The sequence below is a fragment of the Macrotis lagotis genome, chromosome 7 (assembly GCF_037893015.1).
Source record: "Macrotis lagotis isolate mMagLag1 chromosome 7, bilby.v1.9.chrom.fasta, whole genome shotgun sequence".
Classification (NCBI taxonomy): domain Eukaryota; kingdom Metazoa; phylum Chordata; class Mammalia; order Peramelemorphia; family Peramelidae; genus Macrotis; species Macrotis lagotis.
The window spans coordinates 26,107,441-26,131,181 of NC_133664.1; the positions used below are offsets into that span (position 1 = coordinate 26,107,441).

Sequence of the window (23,741 nt, forward strand, 5' to 3'; positions counted from 1 at the left end):
CTGTTTGGCCTTGGAGGAAGTTGCAGAGCGGCAGATAGAAAAATAGGCAGAAGTATATTCAAATAAATATGTGTATTCTAGAGAAAAGGAAACCTTTCCAATTAGGGCAATCTAGAATTGGAGTGGTCCGCTTCGGGATGGGGGGCCATCACAAGAGGTGTTGTGGTGCTGGTTGACCATGGTTAACATAATCAGACATAGTGTAGATAGTGTTCTTGATCCGATGGGAGTGAACTCCCTGACTTCAGAGGACCCTTCCAGCTTTGAGATTCTGTGCCATATGCACTTCCTGATACAGTATCTCTATAAAAGCAAAGAGTCTTTCCAATCTCATCCTTTGGGTTTTGACCCAAAGAAGGTAGAGATTGGCAAATCTGATTAGATGGTTCTGCATGTCTCTGTGCTTGAGATCAATAATGTGTCTTGGCATCTTTTCTGTCCTTGTTCCACATGATCTGCTTTAATGGGTCCTCCTTCTCAGCTCCTACAAAGTGGATTTGGATGAGTATATCAGCATTCTGTAATGTAGCAGATTCTGAGCCTTAAGAGAAACCTGAGGAGTCCTAGCAAGGACACTAATCCTTACCTGGAAGATGAATCTTATCTGTGACCTCCTTGATAAATATTTGCTCAGCCTCTGTGTGAAGTATTCTGGGGACAGGGAGCTCACTACCTGATGCTTTGTATATAGAGGGTGACAGGAAACTCATTCTATCTGTATAGAGCATACTTCCTTCCTCGAGCATTTTCACACTCATTTTCTCAAGAACAAATTCAAAATAAATTACACTGTGCTGTAAATTGGTTGGAAATGAATTGTTTCTGTCTGAGGCCCATTCACTAGTCCTAGAGGGAAGAAGAAACTGAGTGTAACTTGATTCTTTTCCAATTAAAACAACACATCAATTAAGACAATGCTGATAGAGAATCACATTGGAAGCCCAGATTTTTTGTACTGAAGCATTAATATGCTGTGCTGAATTTTCTGATTTTTTATGTGTGGTTTATGATATATCAGACATATATGTTTATATATACATAATATTAATTGTTGCCTTTGCATATATATATATATATGTATATATATACATATATATATATATATATTTAAAAGAAAGTACAGTAATAAGTATTCCAGTCCCTTAGGAAACAGCTCAGTAGATTTTTACTCTAATACATTAATGACATCTAGAAATCCAGTAAGTTCACCTCCCTAAAACATAATTAAATCCAGGAAAAAAACTGACCCTCCCAGAAATGTGTGTGCTATTGGTCACCAGTATCTGGGATGAATTAAACCATCCTTTTTGAATGAGAATCACATTTAGTTTGTTGCCTAATTCAACACTCACCTCATTCCTCTTCTGATGATCTTCTGGTCTGGAGGTGATCCTGGACTCCCCAACTCTTGGATGAGCCTGTGACTAAGTCTACTGAAATCAAGTTGCAACCCCTCAAGTTAGGAAGGTTTCTTAGTCGTCAGAGTCATGTCTAGCGGTAGAGACCCTTGGAATGTTGGCTGTCAAGTGAGGACTTTATTTGAACTCTAGCAAATCATAAAACTGAATGTCTCTTAAGACTTGGAGGGATTGCTACTTGGACCAAGGGAGACATATTTATGCTAATGGAACCACTCATCTTTGGAAGTATTTGATATATCAAGCTGAACTCAAATATTTTCTTAAGAACTTAGTTGTTGTACCTCCAATACATATTTCAAGTTTGGTATGTATAAGATATGTACATTGGGCTGACTCCCTCCCTAGATGTTAGCTCCTTCTCTGTTGTCCACCTGGAAAATTGTGAACCCCTATAATCAGAAACTCTTTCTGCCTTAAACCTAGCTGGAGGAGATGCTGACTAGCCTTTCCTTCCGTCTTCTGTCTTCTTGCTAGCCTACCCTTCATCTTGACTTGGTGATCATGTCTCTGTCTCGCCTTCCTTTCTCCTAACTTTTCTTCTTGAGAATTAGGACAGGACTTTTGCATTCTCTTTATATCCCCAGGCCTTACCTGTCCCATAGTTGTCATTTAATAATGTGGGTTAACCGACTTCCTCTTCTTTCTGGCTTTGATTCTTCTTTGCGTTGTCCTAGCCCCTGTTCATATTTTTTATGTCCCCAGTATTGCTTCCCAATGTCTTTTTTTCATGTTATATTTATTTACTTTTTACCTTATATAAGAGAAGAAAAAAGGAAGGGAGGAAGGACTTACCAGGTATATATTACATGCCAAACCCCATGCTAAGTAATTTACAATTATTAACTCATTTGATTCTCACAATAATTCTGGAAGGTACATATTACATACTATACAGTATCAGATCTCTCAGGGATATCCCATACTTTTTCAGGACCATTCAATTCCTGATGAATGAGATCAGTTTCAGAGCTTATTGTCTGGGAACAGGTGAGGAATTGTCAGAGGGCGTAGAAGGCCCAATGCTTTGTTTTTTTTGTTTGTTTTTTGTTTTTTTTAATTAATGATATTATTTGAGTTTTGCAATTTTCTCCCAATCTTGCTTCCCTCCCCCCCACCCCCACCCCACAGATAGCACTCCGTCAGTCTTTACTTTGTTTCCATGTTGTACCTTGATCCAAATTGGGTGTGATGAGAGAGAAATCATATCCTTAAAGAGAACAGAATTCTCAGAGGTAACCAGATCAGACAATAAGATATCTGTTTTTTTTTTCCAAATTAAAGGGAATAGTCCTTGTACTTTGTTCAAACTCCACAGCTCCTTATCTGGATACAGATGGTACTCTCCTTTGCAGACAGCCCAAAATTGTTCCCAATTGTTGCACTGATGGAATGAGTGAGTCCTTCAAGTTTGAACGTTACTTCCATGTTGCTGTTAGGGTGTACCATGTTTTTCTGGTTCTGCTCATCTCACTCAGCATCAGTTCATGCAAATCCCTCCAGGTTTCCTTGAAATCCTGTCCCTCCTGGTTTCTAATAGAACAATAGTGTTCCATGACATACATGTACCACAGTTTGCTAAGCCATTCCCCAATTGAAGGACATTTACTGGATTTCCTTCTTTGTCACCACAAACAGGGCTGCTATGAATATTTTTGTACAAGTAATGTTTTTACCCTTTTTCCTCATCTCTTCAGGGTATAGACCCAGTAGTGGTATTGCTGGGTCAAAGGGTATGCACATTTTTGTTGCCCTTTGGGCATAGTTCCAAATAGCTCTCCAGAAGGGTTGGATGAGTTCACAGCTCCACCAACAGTGTAATAGTGTCCCAGATTTCCCACATCCCTTCCAACAATGATCATTATCCTTCCTGGTCATACTGGCCAATCTGAGAGGTGTGAGGTGGTACCTCAGAGAAGCTTTAGTTTGCATTTCTCTAATAATTAATGATTTAGAGCATTTTTTCATATGCCTACGGATTGCTTTGATCTCATCTGTAAATTGCCTTTGCATATCCTTTGACCATTTGTCAATTGGGGAATGGCTTTTTGTTTTAAAAATATGACTCAGTTCTCTGTATATTTTAGAAATGAGTCCTTTGTCAGAATCATTAGTTGTAAAGATTGTTTCCCAATTTACTACTTTTCTTTCAATCTTGATTACATTGGTTTTATCCGTGCAAAACCTTTTTAATTTAATGTAATTGAAATCATCTAATTGGTTTTTAGTGATGTTCTCCAACTCTTCCTTAGTCATAAACTGTTCCCCTTTCCATAGATCTGACAGGTAGACTAGTCCTTGATCTTCTAATTTGCTTATAGTATTGTTTTTTATGTCTATGTCCTGTAACCATTTGGATCTTGTCTTGCTAAAGGGTGTGAGGTGTTGGTCTAATCTAAGTTTCTTCCATACTAACTTCCAATTATCCCAGCAGTTTTTATCAAAGAGAAAGTTTTTATCCCAGTGGTCGGACTCTTTGGGTTTATCAAACAGCAGCTTACTATAATCATCTCCTGCTTTTACACCTAGTCTATTCCACTGGTCCACCACTCTATTTCTTAGCCAATACCAAACAGTTTTGATGACTAATGCTTTATAATATAATTTTAGATCGGGTAGTGCTAAGCCACCTTCGTTTGCATTTTTTTCCATTAAGTTCCTGGCAATTCTTGACTTTTTATTTCTCCATATGAATTTACTTACAATTTTTTCTAACTCATTAAAGTAATTTTTTGGAATTTTGATTGGTAGGGCACTAAACAGATAGCTTAGTTTTGGTAGAATTGTCATTTTTATTATATTAGCTCTACCTATCCATGAGCAGTTGATATTTGCCCAGTTATTTAAATCTGATTTAATTCGTGTGAGAAGTGTTTTATAATTGTTTTCAAAAAGATTCTGGGTCTGTCTTGGCAAATAGACTCCCAAGTATTTTACACTGTCTGAGGTTACTTTGAATGGGATTTCTCTTTCTAGATCTTCCTGTTGTTTTTCTTGCTAGACATATATAGGAAAGTTGAGGATTTATGGGGGTTTATTTTATAACCTGCAACTTTGCTAAAATTGCTAATTGTTTCCAGTAGTTTTTTAGATGATTTGTTGGGATTCTCTAGGTAGACCATCATGTCATCTGCGAAGAGTGAGAGTTTTGTCTCTTCCCAATTCTAATTCCTTCAATTTCTTTTTCTTCTCTAATTGCCGATGCTAACATTTCTAATACAATATTGAATAGTAGTGGTGATAATGGGCACCCTTGTTTCACCCCTGATCTTACTGGGAATGCCTCTAGCCTCTCCCCATTGAATATAATGCTTGTTGATGGTTTCAGATAGATACTGCTAATTATTTTAAGGAACAGTCTATTTATTCCTACACTCTCTAGTGTTTTTAATAGGAATGGATGCTGTATTTTGTCAAAAGCTTTTTCAGCATCTATTGATATGATCATATGGTTTCTCATAGGTTTGTTATTGATATAATTGAGTATACTAACAGTTTTCCTAATATTGAACCAACCCTGCATTCCTGGAATAAATCCTACTTGATCATAATGTATTATCCTAGTGATGACTTGTTGTAGTCGTTTTGCTAAGATTTTATTTAGGATTTTTGCATCTGTATTCATCAGGGAAATAGGTCTATAATTTTCTTTCTGTGTTTTAACTCTTCCTGGTTTAGGTAACAGTACCATATTGGTTTCATAGAAAGAGGCAGAGTTCCATCTTTCCCTGTTTTTCCAAAGAGTTTATATAGGATTGGAACCAATTGTTCCTTAAATGTTTGGTAGAATTCACTTGTGAATCCATCAGGCCCTGGAGATTTTTTTTAGGGAGTTCATTAATGCCTTGTTGAATTTCTTTTTTCTGAGATAGGTTTGTTTAGGTATTTAATCTCTTCTTCATTTAACCTGGGCAACTTATATTATTGTAAATATTCATCCATTTCACTTAGATTATCAAATTTATTGGCATAGAGTTGGGCAAAATAATTTTGAATTATTACTTTAATTTCCTCCTCATTGGTGGTGAGTTCACCTTTTTCATTTATGATACTAGCAATTTGGTTTTCTTCTTTCTTTTTTTTAATCAAATTGACCAGAGGTTTATCAATTTTATTGGTTTTTCATAATACTAACTTTTGGTTTTATTTATTAATTCAATAGTTTTTTGCTTTCAATTTTATTAATTTCTCCTTTAATTTTTAAAATTTCTAATTTAGTATTTGATTGGGGATTTTTGATTTGTTCTTTCTCTAATTTTTTAGTTGCATGTTTAGTTCATTGATTTCCTCTTTCTCCAATTTATTCATATAAGCATTTAGAGCTATAATATATCCCCTGAGAGTTGCTTTGAATGAATCCCATAGGTTTTGGTATGTTGTTTCATTAGATTGGGTAGTAGGAGAGAGAGATAAAGGTTTTGGGGTAAAATAATGAGTTCAGTTCTGGACATGTTGAGTTTAAAATGGCTTTAGGCCATTTAGTTTGAAGTGATGAAAATACCTAATAGCTAACACATCTATAGTGCTTCCTATGGGTTAGGTTCTGAGCAAAATGCTTTAAGGATATGGGAAAGCTTAGAGTAGAGACTGAAAAGGAGACATCAGAGAGGTGAACCAGAAGAGAGACAATAAATAGATGCTAAGGGGGTGGCTAGGTGATGCAGTGGATAGAGCAATGGCCCTGGAGTCAGGAGTACCTGAGTTCAAATCTAGTCTCAGACACGTAATAATGACCTAGCTGTGTGGCCTTGGACAAGCCACTTAACCCCATTTGCCTTGCAAAAAAAAATGAATAGGTGCTAAGGACAAGGAGGATATGTCAAATGCACCTGAGGGAAAAAGGGGAAAGTAGAGGTGGTTGGGGACCTCCCTCCTGAGGGGCCTGCGGTAGTGATGGGCTGATTGGACATTAGCCACACACTGGTCTGCATCTGAGGCAGGATGTACCAGACTCCTCCTACCTGACCAATACCTTCCATCTTCAGGTGATTCCCATGGGTACCCCAATACTTTTGCAAGGAATCTAGAAAACATTATTAAAGACTGGTGAAGTCTTGAGCAAGAAAAAGAAAACCTTAAGGATATAGTTGGTATTTTTATGAATGAAGGGTTTCAGAAGAAAAATGAATATGATATGTGAAAACAGGATTTGTATTTCTGTTGTTAATTTGTTTCAGTCATGTACAACTTTTCATGACCCCATTTGGAGTTTAATGGGCAAAAATACTGGAGTGGTTTGCCATTTCCTACTCCAGATCATTTTATGGATGAGAAATGGGCAGCTAGGTGTGTAGTGGATAGAGCACTGACTTGGATTCAGGAGGATGGGAGTTTAAATCTGACTTCAGACATTTCACTGAGTTGTGAGACCTTGGACAAGTCATTTCACCCTGAATGTCCCACATCTAGGACCATCTCCAGTCATCCTGATTCATATGTGGCTACTGGACACAGAAGACTCTGGAGGAGAAAGTGAGGCTGGTGACTTAGCACAGTCCTTCCCCACTCCCCTGCCCAGATGTCATGATCATCTTTGAAAATGAAGGACAAACATTATTATGGATGAGGAAGCTGAGGCAAACAGGGTTAAATGACTTGCCCAGATTTGAACTTGAGATGGTCTTCCTTACTCTATCAACTGCACCACCTTGCTGTCAAAATCTCAAAGTAACAATAACAAAAGATTATTTTTCCCTGGCTCTAAGCTTCTGTCTAGAGAGCCTGGCACATAGTGGGTACTGTGGAATTCCTCATTTCCTTCCTCTTCCTTTCCTTTCCCTTATAGAATAAATTCTCTAGACATTGGATTGAAGATACAGTGAAATTTCAGGGTAGATGATTTTTAGAGTCTTATATGTACAAGTGATAATGAAATTTATACTGTTGATTGTTGCCTGAAGGGGGGTAATCTCCTTTCAATATTGTCTACACTGCCCATTGAACACCTAATCACCTGCCTTTTGTTGTTATTTCCTTGTTAAAGTGTCTATGTCTTGTGTCTCCAGTGACATAGTGGGCTTGAATTGAGGAAACTTTAGTTTCTTTGTTACTCTGTAGGGTCTGGAGCAGTGTGGTGTCCCTAGCAGAGGTTGGGGTCCATGTGGGCAATAATATGGATACTCACATTTCACAGAGCTAGGGAAGCCAATCAAAAAGGAGCAAAAGATCAGAGAGCATAATGTTAAAAAGACATAGACAGAATTTCAAGGAAGAAGGAAGAGTCAACAATGTTCAGAGTGGTCACACAACCACGAAAAATGAGAAATGGAGAGGCTGGAAGGAAGCTCTTGCTGACTTCAGTGTTAACTCAATTTACTTCAATTCACCTAGTATTTCTGGAGTTACAGCTGTGTACAGAACACTTCTATAGGCCTTGGAGAAGAAATAAAATTAAAAAAAATATAATCCCTTCCTTTTTTGGAACTTATTTGTCTGGTAGAGGACATGATTTATACATGTACTGATAATATGCATAAGTAAAATCCAGTCAAGAAACACCATAACTGCTAGGAGTACCTGTGATCAGGAAGACTCATCTTTGTGAATTCAAATCTGGTTTCAGACACCATCTGGCTATATGACCCTGGGCAAGTCATCTCACCCTGTTGGCTTCAGTTTCCTCATCTAGAAAATGAACTGGAGAAGGAAATGGCAAATCACTTCAATATCTTCACCAAGAAATTCCAACTAGGCTCATGAAGCATCAGGCTGATCAAAAACATGATAGGCATTATGCTAAGTTCTAGGGATACAAAGAAAGGCAAAAGACAGTCCCTGTCCTTGAGGAACTTATAGTCTAATAGAGAAGCGACCCTGGACTAGAGATTTAAAGTGATATGTAACCATTTGGGGGCCATCACAATCTAGGGGCATCAAGGAAAGCTTATGAGAGGAAATGGTGTGTTTAAGTTGGATTTGAAAGCATGGGCTGTAGTCCTAGCTCTATAATCATTAAACGTAGATTCAATTAGCTGCCGGTTTCATTACTTTTGCTTGACTACAGAGATCATCAAATTGGACACAAGTAGTATCCAATGGCCTTGACACGTAAATTAAAAAGATTAGTAAGTGAGAAATACAGAGAATAAAACTTAGGAAGTAATATTATAATTACTTTTAATGTGGAGCTTTGCTTTAATGCAGCTTCTATGTTCTTTATTCCCTAAGGCCTTCATTCTTTCAATCATTCAATATATTCACAATAAGCAATAAGTAACATAATTTCATGGGACATAGTGTGTTTTTCATAAGGAACATATACCCAAAAACTTTAGTAAAAATATCCACAATGGAAGAAAAGTAAAAGTGGAGAAGTTATATAAAGAATTGAATGAGATTGTCCAAACCAAATGAGTACATATGTACATATAAATACACATTGATATGCATAGGCACACTCTTCCATACATGTATACATATACATATAAACAGGCACATTTGTAAAAACACACATTTATATAAACATAAACTGAAATATAATTATGTGAACAGAGATTGTTGAAAAATATATTAGTAAACATGTATGTTTGAGTACTAAATTCATAGCTTTAGGTATAATTCTCTTGCCATTTTTGTCCATTGAAATGTTCATACTACTTAAATTCATAATGAAAAAGAAAATGCTTAGGAACTGAAAAAAAGAATAAAGACTTTAAATTATTCATAAGCCTAATATCTCTGTGTCATAAATTCTTTAAGGAGAGAGACAGAAGGCATTGGACATAGCCAATTTGAAACCACATCATAAGCATGAAATTGGCCATCTTAACAGATAGTTATTGGTTGCTGATATGGGAGCTTTTTTAAAATCAGCTATTTCTGTACAGTCAGGCTATTGGTCACCTAGAACAAAGTTCAGTGTCAGTAGTCAACTGAAGAAAGGATTCAGAGATCAAAAGAAAATTCATCATATAATCAGAAGAGTTCCACCCTGACTGTTGTAAACAAGTTGTTGAAATGAGGATGTGGAAAGTGAATAAAAGAGAAGAAATTGTCACAGCAGACTTTGGAATCAGGAAAAAATGGAGTTCAAGTCTGTCTGTGCCAAATCCTTGCCCTATGATCTGGGGAAATTCACATAACTTCCAAGGAACCCTAGGTAATTCCCTAAGACAAGACGCTCCCAGTCTGTACCAGTGGAGGAATTTTCATACTAGAAGTTCCATATATAATATATCTATATCTATCTCTCTATCTCTATATTATATTATTATATAATAATTTTATATTTTATACAAATATCTATATGTGTCTATATATATATGCCTATAGATATATAGAAGATAAAGCCAAGAAGATACATTATTATCAAGTGACATGAAAGATATCCTGGACAAAGAACAAATGAGGGAAGAACCCTTTAGCATTCCTGTTTATCAACTGAAGAATACTGAGAACCTTCTGAATGAATTCCATGACCCCTCAGAAGAACTGGCCTCTTGGTTTCACAAATAGATTTTGTGGTCCTTGAAGGCAGGGTCTGTCCTATAGTATGGCAGAAGGTCTAGCCACATGGTAGACACTTAGCAAATATTTATTGATAAGCTAGCTCTTCACACGAATGAGGAGTCAACACTCCTTGGATTATGACATGTGTGTTCAGTGGGTGGGCAGTCCATTGACCAGGGGCAGTATTAGTACTGCTGATGGAAAATGTTCAAGGAAAAGACCAAAGAGTAGAATAAGCTAGATTGTGTTTAGGAAGTTGTACTATTTTAAAAAATGAAACCAGCCTATTCTAAAGCTTATCTTTTAATACTAATATTAGTGTTCAAAAGACTATAAGGCCTAGATGATCATGTGTGAGGGAATGTACTGAGTTCTCGCAATAAGATGACTCCTAGGACAGTGGTAAATGCTTATTGATTTATGGAATCTACAGCCTATCACACATTCTGCTGTAGTAGGGTACCAGTCTTGGAGTCCGGAAGACCTGGGTTCAAATCCTTTCTCAGGCACTTAGTAACAGTATGAACCTGAGCAAGATGAAGGGGTTGTTGTGTGTCCTTCTCTGAATTCTTCCAGCTCCAAATCTCAGACGCCATGGTCCTACATGTACAGAAATGACAGATGTCGGTAGACACATATATGATTGGAAAGGCAGTAGTGAGAATGCATGAAATAATTTTTTTAGGTTTTTGCAAGGCAAATGGGGTTAAGTGGCTTGCCCAAGGCCACACAGCTAGGTTATTATTAAGTGTCTGAGACCAGATTTGAACCCAGGTCTTCCTGACTCCAAGGCTGGTGCTTTATCCACTATGCCACCTAGCTGCCCCTAGAATGCATGAAATATTAAAACTCTATAGGAAACCATACTGATTAAGTCTTCCATACAAATTTTATAGACAGATCTGAAAAAGACCTTAGAGCTCTTCTAGTTCAATTACTTTGACAGAATTGAGAAACTGAGGCTCAGAGAGATTATGTGCTTGTGCAGGGACATACCAGGACAGGAAAAGGGACAAGAATCATGCAGAATAGATGAATTGTGATCTGAACCCAAAGGGGGCAGTCCATCAAAGTATTGAATTTTAGGTGAAACAACATTATCAGGAGAGTTTCCTTATGGTAATTACCATATTCTCCCTCTCCATAGTAAGCAGATCATTTAGTCAACAAGTATTTTTTTATTCACTTGCTCTATGTTTAAGCTCCTGTCCCTCTAATGGGGGAGAACAACATAGTGGAAAGAAGCTGCAAAAGGGGGTGCCAGCTTGCAGCCTGGAGAGGAATGAGAAGAACTCATGAAATGGAATGCTATAAGGAGCCATCCAATCTTGGCAGGGGCTTTAAGGGCAGAGGGTCCTCCTGAGGGGTGAATTCCAGGAGAGAAATGATCTTTTAGGATTCAGATTTTTCTGGGGCAGCCATAAATATGCTTGACCCCTGAGATGATCAGTCCAACTACCTCATTTTGCTAGTGAAGAATCTGGGACCAGAAAAATTAGGTAATTTGCAGGATTACACAGCAAGGTATCTAGTTTTAGTCTGGTATCTCCAGAAAGTCTGTAAGTAAAACAAAATTCCAGATTAAAATAAACTTAGATTGATTGTAAATAACTGTTTTTTTCTTTTTTCCTGGAAAGTAGCCTAAGACGTTTTTCAGTCTTCAGAGAGACTTGTTAGTTTCACTTAAATTAGACCCATTTTTATTGCTTAGTGTGATGGACTTTTGTCTCTGGTACTGTATCCTTAAAAAGGAACATTTATTTTCTCCGGAAAATGTTCCTTTCTATTATAAAGAATTTGTTCCTAGTGCAAAAATGGGTGAGGTAATGATGGTGGGTGATGAGTGTAGAGTAGGCAGATGATTTTTTAAATCTGAAATTTCAAACCTGAATTTTCAAAACTCCTTAATAGTAGTAGTAATATAGTTGGACACACAATTCCATTTCTATATTTTTTTTTGATTTTTGCAAGGCAAGGGGTTAAGTGGCTTGTCCAAGGCCACACAGCTAGGTAATTATTATGTGTCTGATGTTGGATTTGAACTCAGATCCTCCTGACTCCAATGCCGGTGCTCTATTATACCACCTAGCTGCCCTCCTTTTCTATTTTTAATAAATAAAAGAGGTATTGGGAGAATTTCTTTTAGCAAAAATAATTGTCCCCTCCACCCTGGCCCCCAGTATTTAGATTTGTCTTACATTCTTTTATAATTATCTTGCCATTTTTTCTTTTATAAAGATTTGGGATGCCACTATTCTCCACCCATTTGTTTGTGTTATCAATTAGAAGTGGATTTTTTTTCAATTATAGCTTTCAAATCTCTCTTCAAAAATTTTATTTCTTTAGATTCAGTTCATCTTAGACATAATGGATGTATGCATTTATCAAGGCTCCTGCCTTGTCTAGGGAGTTAATCTTTTATCATATATCACTCTTATATTTGTCAAGTGTATTAGTGTTTCTTTTGTTTAAGGGAACAAAGTTGGGGAGTGGTGACTTATTGTTATGTTTCTGTCCTAATGGAAGGAAGATTTGGACAGAGATTATAAAACAGTATAGACAGTGTCTAGAGCTTTCTTTCAGCTTTGAGTCTAGGAAACAAAAGACCTGAAGTAAAGATGAAGGATGTCTCCAGGAGGAGCCTGGTAACTGAAATAATAAATTTAGTGCTGTTCCTTTCTCTATATTTCATGAATATCACCCACTTTTTCCTTTTTTTAACCTTTATATCAATAGAAAGAAAAGATAATGCTGAGAAAGTTAGTCCTGTCTTTTGGATTCTAGGTTGCAAGAGCAGATGGTATCTATATTTTGCTAAGGAAGTTGTTCCCTGGTGACTAAAAGGAAGAGGTAACATTGGGGGGGATTTGCCTGTAGAAAGTGGGGAGCAAGAAAGACTGACCTAGTCTCTTTAAGAAATGGTTTATTAGACACTGTGAGTTCTTTGAGGAATGGACTGTTTTTGGTCTTTCTTTGTAGCCCCCAGAACCTAGTACATAGAGGGTACTTGACAAGTAATTGTTGCCTTGCCTTAACTTGGTTTTCCAACCATGCTGGAAATTTAAAATGACCTAATAATGCATGGGTGTATGGGGACTGTATTTGAACTTTGCTCATCTCTTGTTTTGTTAGACTTCATGGGGTATTCATTCAAGATGGGATGGGGCACAATTAATTATTCCTCTAAAATGGAATACAAGCAGTCTAGTTGATACTGATGAGGAAGAGAACCTCTTGTATTTCCAAGAAAGGTAAAGGGTTCAAGAAACAAATAAGAATTGTTGGCATGCTTATCAGAAATAATTGACAAAAGGGTAAAACTTGGATCCATAGTGGCAAGTCTCATCAATGAAACAAAAGAAAAACAATTGATTGTCTTTCGCTTCTGTGTAATTGTGTTTCCAATCTTGAAGAAAAAGAAAAAGCACTAATGTCATAAGAAAACATGGTTTCTTTGCAATCAAAATATATTGATCTTGAAAGTAAGATATAGAAAGAGAACTTAAGGATTTGTAGGTCTTCCAGAGAAGTAAAAGTGAAAAAATACGAAAACCATATTGCAAGAAGCAATACAAGCAAACTACCCAGGACTTCTGAACTCAAAAAAACAAAGTACCATTTGAAGAATCTAACAATATTCTCCAGGAAAGCACAACAAAGAAATTTATGTTGCAAACTGTAAGACAAAGTGGTTAAATTTAACAATTTTCAAAGATCTTAGCCATAAAGGAAAGGAAAAGAATTTCATCTAACACAAGCATATTATGTAAACCCCGCCAAAAACATCAGAAGATCAGAGGAACTCAAGATGCAACCTAGGGTGACATACCTCAGAATCTTAAGGAAAAGTGATGGGACATTCAATAAAGGAGAGACAATTGAAGTATGGTTACCCGTTCCCCAAATTAAACATGAACAAGTTATTTGTTTTACCCACAACTGTATAGTTATTTTAAAATATTTTCATAATTTTATTTCAGTATATTTCCTTAATAGTCCTATGTATATTGTGACTTTAAAGCCATGTTTCCAAGAAAGGGAGTCCATAGTCATCACCAAACCGCCCAAAGGGAGCCATGATGCCTATAAGATTAAAAACCTTTGAGCTAATCTAATTTACTTGTTTTTTCAGGGGATGAAAGAAACTTTGAGGTCCAGAGAGTTGACAAGGTTGCACATATAACTTATTAAAGACAAATTTTTTTCTCATCATTGAATTTGACATCTGTATTCTATAAAATAAACCACAATGAAATTTTATCATGGCCAAAGCCCTATTCAAAGTTATTGAAAAGTTTAAACTACTGAATATTTTTGAAGAAATATAATTTTATTACCTTTCTCTTTGGTTTAATTAGCAATTTACTTGTGGTTATGCTAATAGTCTTTATTTACTCTAAAAATAGTTAATCATACTTTCTCCCATGCTACTTTCCACTATTAATGTGTTTGTTAAACGTTTTCCCCTAAGTGCTAAGATGGATTTTGTTCTCAATAACCCATCTTCCTTTACCTCTATCCATGTCAATATTTTATTAGCACGAGTTCTCTGATTTTTAGAAGACTTAGTTATTACTAATTTTGAATTAGTAGAATCCCAGCCTTTCATTGGTTTCCCTTTAATAGATTTGCCTATCAAGAAATGGCACTAAACTTTGTTTCTCTAAATTCCATAATTAATTTTTTGTGGAAATTCATTGATTTTTAGTAATCTTTCTCATCTTTCAAATATATTATGTAATTTGGTGGAACTTCTTGCATTTATTTTCCAAGATGGAGTTTAGGTAATCCCTTGAGAGAAATTTTAAGTTGTTACAAAGCAGTGATATTCTTCATAATGGCCACCCAAACAAAAAGTCACTGATTAAGCTTTCAACTACTATGGGAGTTTTAAGATGAGAGCATTGTTGAAGTATTAAACAGATAACCTTGTTTATTTTAAATTAAAATTTTCTTGTATAAATAAGACATCTGCAGCTAAGAATAGAAGGAACATAGACAATTAGGGAAAAACTTTCTTAGGCAGTCTCTTATATAGCATATGATTGACTTGCAATATTGCTGTGGTTTAGGAAATGATGAGCTGAATGTGGTTTAGAAAATAAAACTTATGAAAGAAGATGCTATCCACTTTCAGAGAAACAGGACAAGAAAAAGTAGCATGGTATGGTCTCATATTATATATATATATATATATATATATATATATATATATACACACACAAATATTTACGTAGGAATGTGTATGTGTATATATATATATATATATATATATATTGATATATATGTATATTGATAGTGGGGGTGGTGGGATGGGAGGGTAATAAAGTAAAAAGTGCACAACGGAGAACAAAAGAAAATCACAAGGAAGGCAAAAAAAGCTGGATAACTTTGAAAACAGCATGTAGGATTTATCATAGAGGTTTTCCTGGAATTGGAATGATTTTATATTAAATCCTCTGTTCTATTATGGACAAAGCATTGTTTTTTTCTGTTCTTATTTTGTATTTTAAGTTTAAAATAAATAATAAAAATTAAACAAAAACTGGAGTAGGGACTTATCTCAGTTACGTTCTCTAAAAAACGTATGATGTGCTTTTTAGAAGGCGAGAAATGAACTGACAGGAAGGTTCACAGAATCACTTCTTTCCCAGTGCTATTCTGTAACTCCTTTTCTCATTCATTGTTTTTGTTTGTAATTCTATAAAGCTGTTATACCACTAGGGTATTTGTAGCTGAATGCCAGCAACATTGGGATTTTTGGCAATGTTTTACTGCTTGCTTCTTATTTTCCATTTTCATTTTCCCCTAGAGTCATAGAGATGACAAAAAAAAGAATAAAGAAAAAGAGAAGGCTCATTTTTTTCAAATATTGCCCCTTTTTGTGTGACTTTCCTTGGCAATTAAGAGAGTATAGCATTTTATAATTAATTTTGATAAAATAAGGATGGAGTTGAACCATTTGTTCAAGGTTCAGATTTAATTTGAATGAAATTTAACACAACTGGGATTGGAAAAATACAGTTATCTTTTAGTTTTAGATTTTTTTATGTATGAACTAGAGGTAAAAATGTCAACATTGTTGAATAAATGGGACATTTCTTATAGAAAATAGGTTTTATTGGACATTTAGAATAAGAACTTAAGATTGCCATACTGATGCTTTCAGTTCTTTGAGTTCTTCTCTCACTGAATCACTTTTTCCTTATCCACCTTTTGAGTAAATCTGAAAAATCCATTTACTGGGACTCACCCTCTCATTCCCTTTCCCAGCACTCACCATGACCACCATTGTTATCACTACAGATTCAGAAATGATTTCTAAGTCAATCATTTCCTTCTCAAATTTCCTATTCCAGTAACCTACCAATTTGTACCTGGTAAATAGTTCCAAAAAGAAGAAAGAAATGGATAAAAAAGAATTACCAACTTTCACAATGGATTATCTCTCTATTGCTATACTGTCTTTGCTTTCCAGTCATCCACAAAATATGAATGGTTTTCATCTTATATACCAATAATAGGCAGCAGGAAATGGCTTTTAAAAAGTGATAATGTAGTTCTTTTTTAGAATTTATGAACATATTTAGTAATGCCTTAAATTCTGAGGAAAATGGTATTTTTCATATAGCCAGATCTGGAAAGAAATTTCTCTTTGGGAAAATGAGCTCTAGGGGGACACAGTTTTAAGTTCAAGAAACAGATCTCTTTTTAATATTATTAATTAATTAATATTATACTTTAGAGTATCTTTTGTCTATGGTGGAAGGTCTACAACGATATTTATATCTGTCCATGTACTGGATGTGTATATATCATATATATTTCATTATTTTCTCAATTATAAGCTTGTACCCTGCCCAAAATGATATTTTTCAAACTCCCTGACATTTTCATCTTATTATTTCAATTTGGTTTGCCAGGACAGGGGAAACAGGCACAGTGGAATCATGTAATTATGATATAATTTTGGTTTTTTTGTATTAACTAGGCTATTGCTTCCCCAGCACATAAATTATTAAATTCCTTCTGTTAGAACGTGGACTCTGCTAAGTTAAACCTTTGAGAAGCATTTTCCTATGCACGACCCCATAGGTGGAGGCTCCTGATGGACTGGGAAAATGTTCCCTTTGTGCAATGTATCATTGTGCTAATTACATTGATCTCTGGGATCAGAGGGACTCTATTGGTAGGTGCTCTGTCCTTCAGAAGAGATTGTCTTGGTCTTTCACATATCAAAAATAAACTTGGTGAATAATGCACACTGCCTAGATCACAGTGTGAGTATGTTTCATTATATTGGATATATCTTTAATTAAAAACTGAGGAAAAATATGGAAACAGTGGCAGAACATAAGGTAAATAGTAATTTGCTTTGGTGGAAGGAGTACCTGGAGGGATGAGGACACAGATCCATAGACACATGAAAATATCATCTATGAATCCAGCTAAATTTTTTTAAAATTGTCTTTTTAAATTGAATTTTAAATCATTAATACTTGTGAAACTTTGAAATTTTGAAAACCACTTGCCGTTTTCCCTTTTCCTGAACTTTCTAAATGTGTTATCAATTCATGATAATGTTTGTTATTTGAAATTCAGAAATGAACAAAATCAGTTTTGCAACCTTAGATAAAACATGTTCTCATTAGATATCACATGATGATAATGATTTTATAATTAAGTACAACAGGTTGATGGGATCATAGATAAATGTTTCAATCATAGAAATTCCTAAAGACACCTTTTTAAAATGTTGAGAAGTCACTGTTTTCACTGGTGAAATGCATCAACTGGGAACAATGAGATCCCTGAAGTATTGAAAATCTGTTGAAAGAATAGTAATACTTTTATCTGTTCCCTGATTCTTGCCAGTCAGCAGACTCATAGCTATTTTGATAATGATTTATCAATCTGTCTACACTTTAATTTTGCCTTAAATCTAATATTCAATCTCCAGCTCATTAATTGTAGTTTGTCCTTGCCCAAACACACACTACATATATATATATATATATATATATATATATATATATATATATATATATGTGCATGCATGTATGTATATATGTATAATATGTGTATGTGTATATAGCCTTCTGTTTTCTCTTTCATAGTCCATAACACATCTGGGGTTATTGGTAGAAACTTAATAGAATTTAGGAATGAGTGATTCTTTCCTTAATCTTGCTCTTTGAGGGATTTTTAATTATTTCTTTAGTCTAGCTTTAGAAAAATAATATTTTGTTCAGATTGTAAAATGATATATTCTGTAGCACATAACCTCAATTATATAGTTGGAGAAATGTTTGTTACTTTAAGTCTTACTTAAAGATAGGCAAGCATCCTCACTACAATTGGAAGTATAGTTGTAGTTAAAATGAAAAATTAATGATGCATGGAGAAACCACCAAAAGCAGCCCTCTCTGTAAGTACTTAGGAGTTTGACTGATATAGTTGAAACTCAACTGAGAGATGATTTAGGGACTCAGGAAACAGAGATGAGGGTCTGGGGAGGCTGAGCAGGGCAATGTTCCAGTTCACATTTAGGCCCAAGGTCAGTTGTGACAAGGGTCATATGCATAGTTTCCCATCCTTTGCACATCTTTTCTGAAGTTGGCCTAAGGATCTTATAGACAAATGTCATAATAGACCCAGTGATAAACAAACCTTGGAAATGAAGGACCCAAGACTATAGGTCATTCTGTAGTCTATTGATCGTATCACCCAGAAGCCTTTAGAGAGATGTTTCTTCAGGCAATTTATAGAAGTCCAGTTTCTTGATTATGGATGGGAAAGTCAGGTGATTCCAAAAAGAAAACATTTTTACATTTTAAAAAGGTTTATTAAATCAAGATTCTTTTTCTCAGGAGTCAGATATGCAACCCATAAACATGTATGGATGTGTTGAATTATTCTGCCACAGAATAAGCAGTATATTCAGTTAGCATGCATCTGATTTTAAAGTGTTCACATTTTCATCAATGTAGCTAGTCTTGAAAACTTGACCTAATTAGTCGAGAATGAAAACTTAGAAGTAATTGGAATCTAAATAGTCACTCTTCTGAGTGGGTCAAAATTAACTTTATGAATATATTCTATATGCTTTGAATTGGAGAAGTGTTTTGAATTATCTTTTGTCTTTTAAATGAGTGATTATAGATATATCAACTAAAGGGTATGTCCAGGAACAGGATGCAATCCAATTAAAGTCTTCATGTCCTTATCATCTTTTCTAACAACTGAAAACACTACATACCATTCATTTTTGAAAGGATTTAAATTCAAGATGTAAAATTTAAATTTTAACCCTTTGCCATTTGTAACAATTAGACCCATTGTATTTTCATAAATGTCCATTTCTGATTTTAATCAACAAGCATTGCAGTCAGCATAATAGCCTGGGGGAATGAATGGATGCAGTTTTCCATCCATTAATAAATACTGAATTGAGATAAGTGGTCTAATTCTGGACCTTTACTATATGTTTGTAAGGAAGGACATGGACATTTTGTCTCTTTCCCTGTTTTCCCTTCTATTTCCTCTGGTATTTTTCTTACTCTCTTCCTTATGTCTTTCCTCTCCCTCTCTTCTCCTTTCCCTGTTGTTCTTCCCCCCCCTTTTTTTTCCTGCCTTTCTGCCTTTCCCCTTTCCTCCCTGCCTTCTTTTCATCCTTCTCTTTTTCTTTCCCTTCTATGACTGGTGAATTGAAATAGATCTGATTTTTTCTAAAGAGAATATTGAATTTTTATATTTTAGAAGAGATTAAGGTCTAAACTTTTGAAATGTTGATGTGAATTGTCAGTTTTGCAAGTGAGACATGGCAGACTTGCCTGTAGATAAAATGATGCTCTTTGTAAATTATTACTTATTTTTTACTAGCTAAATAAACTCTAAGTTTGGTTCTTGACACATTACTAAATATGAAACTATTATTAGACATTGAAAATTGTTTTCTTGTAAAAGTATAACCAATGTGTAGTAGTTACAAATACTAAAAAGTTATTATTCTAGATTAGAATAATTTTTAAGTGAACATGTCAGTTTTTTTTGCAAAATAAAGTTAAAAGAATGTCTCTCTTCATTCTCCTTTTACAGACTGAACAGTCAGTCCATTTTTTCATTATTTGATCCTTCTTATTTATTTATCGACTTAACTTGTTTTAACTTAGCCCTGAGGTTTTGAAGAGTGAGCCTTATGGGGAGAAAGCTGATATCTGGGCTGCAGGCTGCATCCTCTATCAGATGGCGACTCTGAATCCTCCCTTCTACAGTACCAACATGCTCTCCTTAGCGACAAAAGTAAGGTTATTTAACAGAGGAAGCCCATCTTGGGGGTTCTTGGCAGACGCTAGCGCTTTCTCTCTAAAAGGAATGTAGATGATTACAGATAATGGATAATTAAAATATATGTACAGAAACTTGAACTTTTCTTTGATCTCCTAATAATCATGCATCACCTTCAATTGTATTATACTTCCTATAATTTTAAATTTGAAAATTCAGCACCCAAATTTTATTTAGTAATTTAGTTTATCTCAAGTGCTTTTTTAAAAGTAGATATGAAATTAATAAGTTGAAACCTACATTTTTAGATGTATTGTTCAATCTTTAGTAATTTATTGATATATAGCATGGTATGATATGATGTAAGATAATATGATGTCACATAATGTAATATAATATATCATAGCATGACATAATATAATAAATTTTAGGGTGCTAATTATCCATGACTTTGATTTCATAATTCTTGTATGTTGTCTTAAATGTTCCACCCAAGAAAAATGTTAACATTTTCCTAGAAATAATAGAATATATCCCCCCTTTAACCTATTCTGTTTCTTTTGCAGATAGTAGAGGCAGTATATGAACCAATTCAAGAAGGGATCTACTCTGAAAAAGTGACAGTTATAATCAGCAGGTAATTTAGTAATGGAGTTTCACAGATTTTTACAAATTGGCTACAAGGGAATAATTTACCCCTGACTCATTTGCTGAATAATGGAAAAAGCGAGCAAGGTATACTTAAACTGTTAATATAATAATGAATATCAACCCCTACTAATTTATTGAAAATAGTTGTTATAATTCAGCCCCAATTAATTTGACTAATTCAAGTTTTTTAAATCTAAAATTAGTTTTACTTAATTTTCCAATGATCAACAAACCAGCCTTTCAATATATAAAGAAGAACCTACTCCCTCCCCAAAAGAGATTGTATATGAAACCATTATCTTGTTACATATCATTTGCTTTTAAGAACAGTGCTTTTTCAGTTTAAGACACTGGTCATTAAATTGCCTGGTTTGTTTTTGTTCCCTTTAAAACTTCTTTTGCTTTTCTCCTCGCATTTTAATTGTCTTAGTAACATTGTTCTTGGTCGCCCCTCTATCTTGGTCGCACTTCCCCCAACTCAAGTCAATGCAAAATAATGTATTAAGGAACTACTGAATAGGTAGGTGTTCTCTGCTCTCCTCCTCATTCCCCAAAGAAGTCTTCCATTGTTATTTTCAGTCAAAGCAGTGCCACCCATTGGTCCCATCTGAAAACTCTGCCTCTTTGTAAACACTCATACTTTAGTTATTTTTTTGTTCTTGTCTTGGTCATCGTTGTGAGAGTTTTCAGAATTGTTTGGAGTCTTATAATCATAGATGTAATTTCCCTGAGACTTCCCTTTTGTATATTTGCTGTGATAAGGTGATATTCCAATACCTTGATAGTGTATGATTTGTTCCACCATTTCTCATCTGATGGGGCATACTCCCTTTCCTGTTTTCTTAGAACACTCTGTCCGGGTTTCTCTTTGGCCTTGCATGTAGTAGGAAATTAATAAATATTTATTGAATTGAATTATTTGCTTTTGGGGAAATCTTATTAAAACAAAAAGATATTAGGTTCTCCAAATATGGCACAACCATATACATATATATATATATATATATATATATATATATATATATATATATTTGTGTATAGATAAACTGTATGTATGTGTATAAATGTAAATGTACATACATATAAAATTTGTTCTTCTCATAGCCATTCTTCTAGCCAACTGTCTGACCATTGAATAAGGAGGGGACCATAGAGAGAAGTGGGGATGATGCTGGGATGTTGCTCTCACACTGTTGGTAACTGTAGCAGAGATGTCCAACATGAGGCCTACAACACTCCCAAGCACTCCTCAAACTGGACTGAAATGTAATTGGGAAACATTTAACAAAACAAATAAAAATACAACAGCAGACATAACACGATTTCTAAAATACCCCCAGGGGTTGCTAAGTATGGATGACCGGCCCCACTTCTATCAGAGTTGGCACCACTGACCAAGCACATAACCATTTTCCTGAGACTCTCATTATCCTTCCTAGAATTCTCCTTGGTTTCAAACTGTGGATTTCTCCAGACCAAGTTTGTTTGCCTCTCTAGCCCACCCTGATATCCTCCTACTTTGCCTTTTTTGTGCAGACTTGTCATCAATGGCTCCAAAAATTCACCCTCCTGAAGTCTTGTTTTTTCCCCTCTTTCCTATTGGCACATGGGCTGCATATTCATATTCTGTTGTTGAGACACTTCTTTTTTCCTAAGTGGGGAGAATAGCTTAGCAACCTCAAAGAGTCTGGGGGAGCAAAGACATGGATCTTGTCTTTCTGCCAAGCACCTGGGTCACTATTTTTACCCCTTTATAGATTGCTGGATATTAACAACTGTTTATTTTGCCAATTCATATAAAAGGAGATGGAAAACTGTTTCCATTTCTACACAACATATTCAGATCCCTTTATTATTTTGTCTTTTGTTCTGTGTTACATAAGCTGGCTGATGTTTTGTTTGGGAAACATTCACGGGGAGCAAAATTATTCTTTCAAATCATTTTAAAGACAAGATCTTGAAAAATACAGATGCCACATATTTCAAGGACTATTTTTTAAAAAAAGTTATCCAGTATATTAAGCATCAAAATACTCATTTATTGAAAAATATAATAGGTTAAAGAAGATGGCACTTCCATCAAACCATTCTATCCATTCAATTTTTCATAGAGGGCTTCCCAGAACAGAATTGCATTGTGGGCTGAGAGGGGAGATCTCTCTCCTTAATTCTCTCTCACCTCCATACATGCACATCTAAGTTTACTTATTTAAACCTTCTCATTCCAATTAGAGAATTTAAGCATCAGTCCTTGTGTGGCCTCTGAAGAGTTCCTACTGGGAATATTGATAACTGGAAAGGCCCTGAATTTTCCCCAACTTTACCATTCCCAAATTTTTTACCATTTCCTCAATTTTACCATTGAAACTTATCCTATGCAGTTATTCATCATATTTTTTTCTACATTTCTATTATCTTGAATATTTTTTTAGAGTGATAGTTGCTTCAGAGAAAAGGGCTGTTTGTTCTCCCAAGTATTTCTGCAAGTCATTTCTAAAGTTTTGAGTATTAGAGACAGGCAATTCTACCTCTAAATCTGTGAGTTTAGGACAAAAGCCATATTCAATCAGACTTGAGTTGTATATATATAATAGTTCCATAATTAATGGAAAAGGAAGAGAATTTTTATAGGAGACATTTTTGATGATACAGCATCTCTTCATCCAGTACCCAATCAAGTTTGTAGTCATGACAGTTAGAATCCTCTTTGCCATTTAAGTGAGAAATGACTAACTTTTAAATTGGAAAGTGAAACTCTACAATGCATTATTTGTCTAAACCAAGGGAAAATCTTCTAGTACTGTTCTGTACAAGTTCATATACTTGACTTTATGAAACAGGAGGTGATCTGGCTAAGCCTACTAATGCCTATACATGTGATACTTGGAAAGGCTCTGAATTTGTATTTCTAGATAAAAGTTTTATCCATATATACTT

General features: G+C 35.0%; 1 protein-coding gene across 6 annotated transcripts in view; it reads left to right on the plus strand.

Moving 5' to 3' along the window:
- Positions 1 to 23,741, plus strand: part of NEK10 (NIMA related kinase 10) — a 215,938-nt gene that overhangs the window by 125,366 nt on the left and 66,831 nt on the right. For all 6 annotated transcript variants that reach the window (XM_074195662.1, XM_074195667.1, XM_074195665.1 and 3 more), the window contains exons 24-25: positions 20,039 to 20,168; positions 20,720 to 20,790. In XM_074195662.1, the coding sequence (XP_074051763.1) occupies positions 20,039 to 20,168; positions 20,720 to 20,790 (201 nt within the window). The remainder of the gene's footprint in view (positions 1 to 20,038; positions 20,169 to 20,719; positions 20,791 to 23,741) is intronic.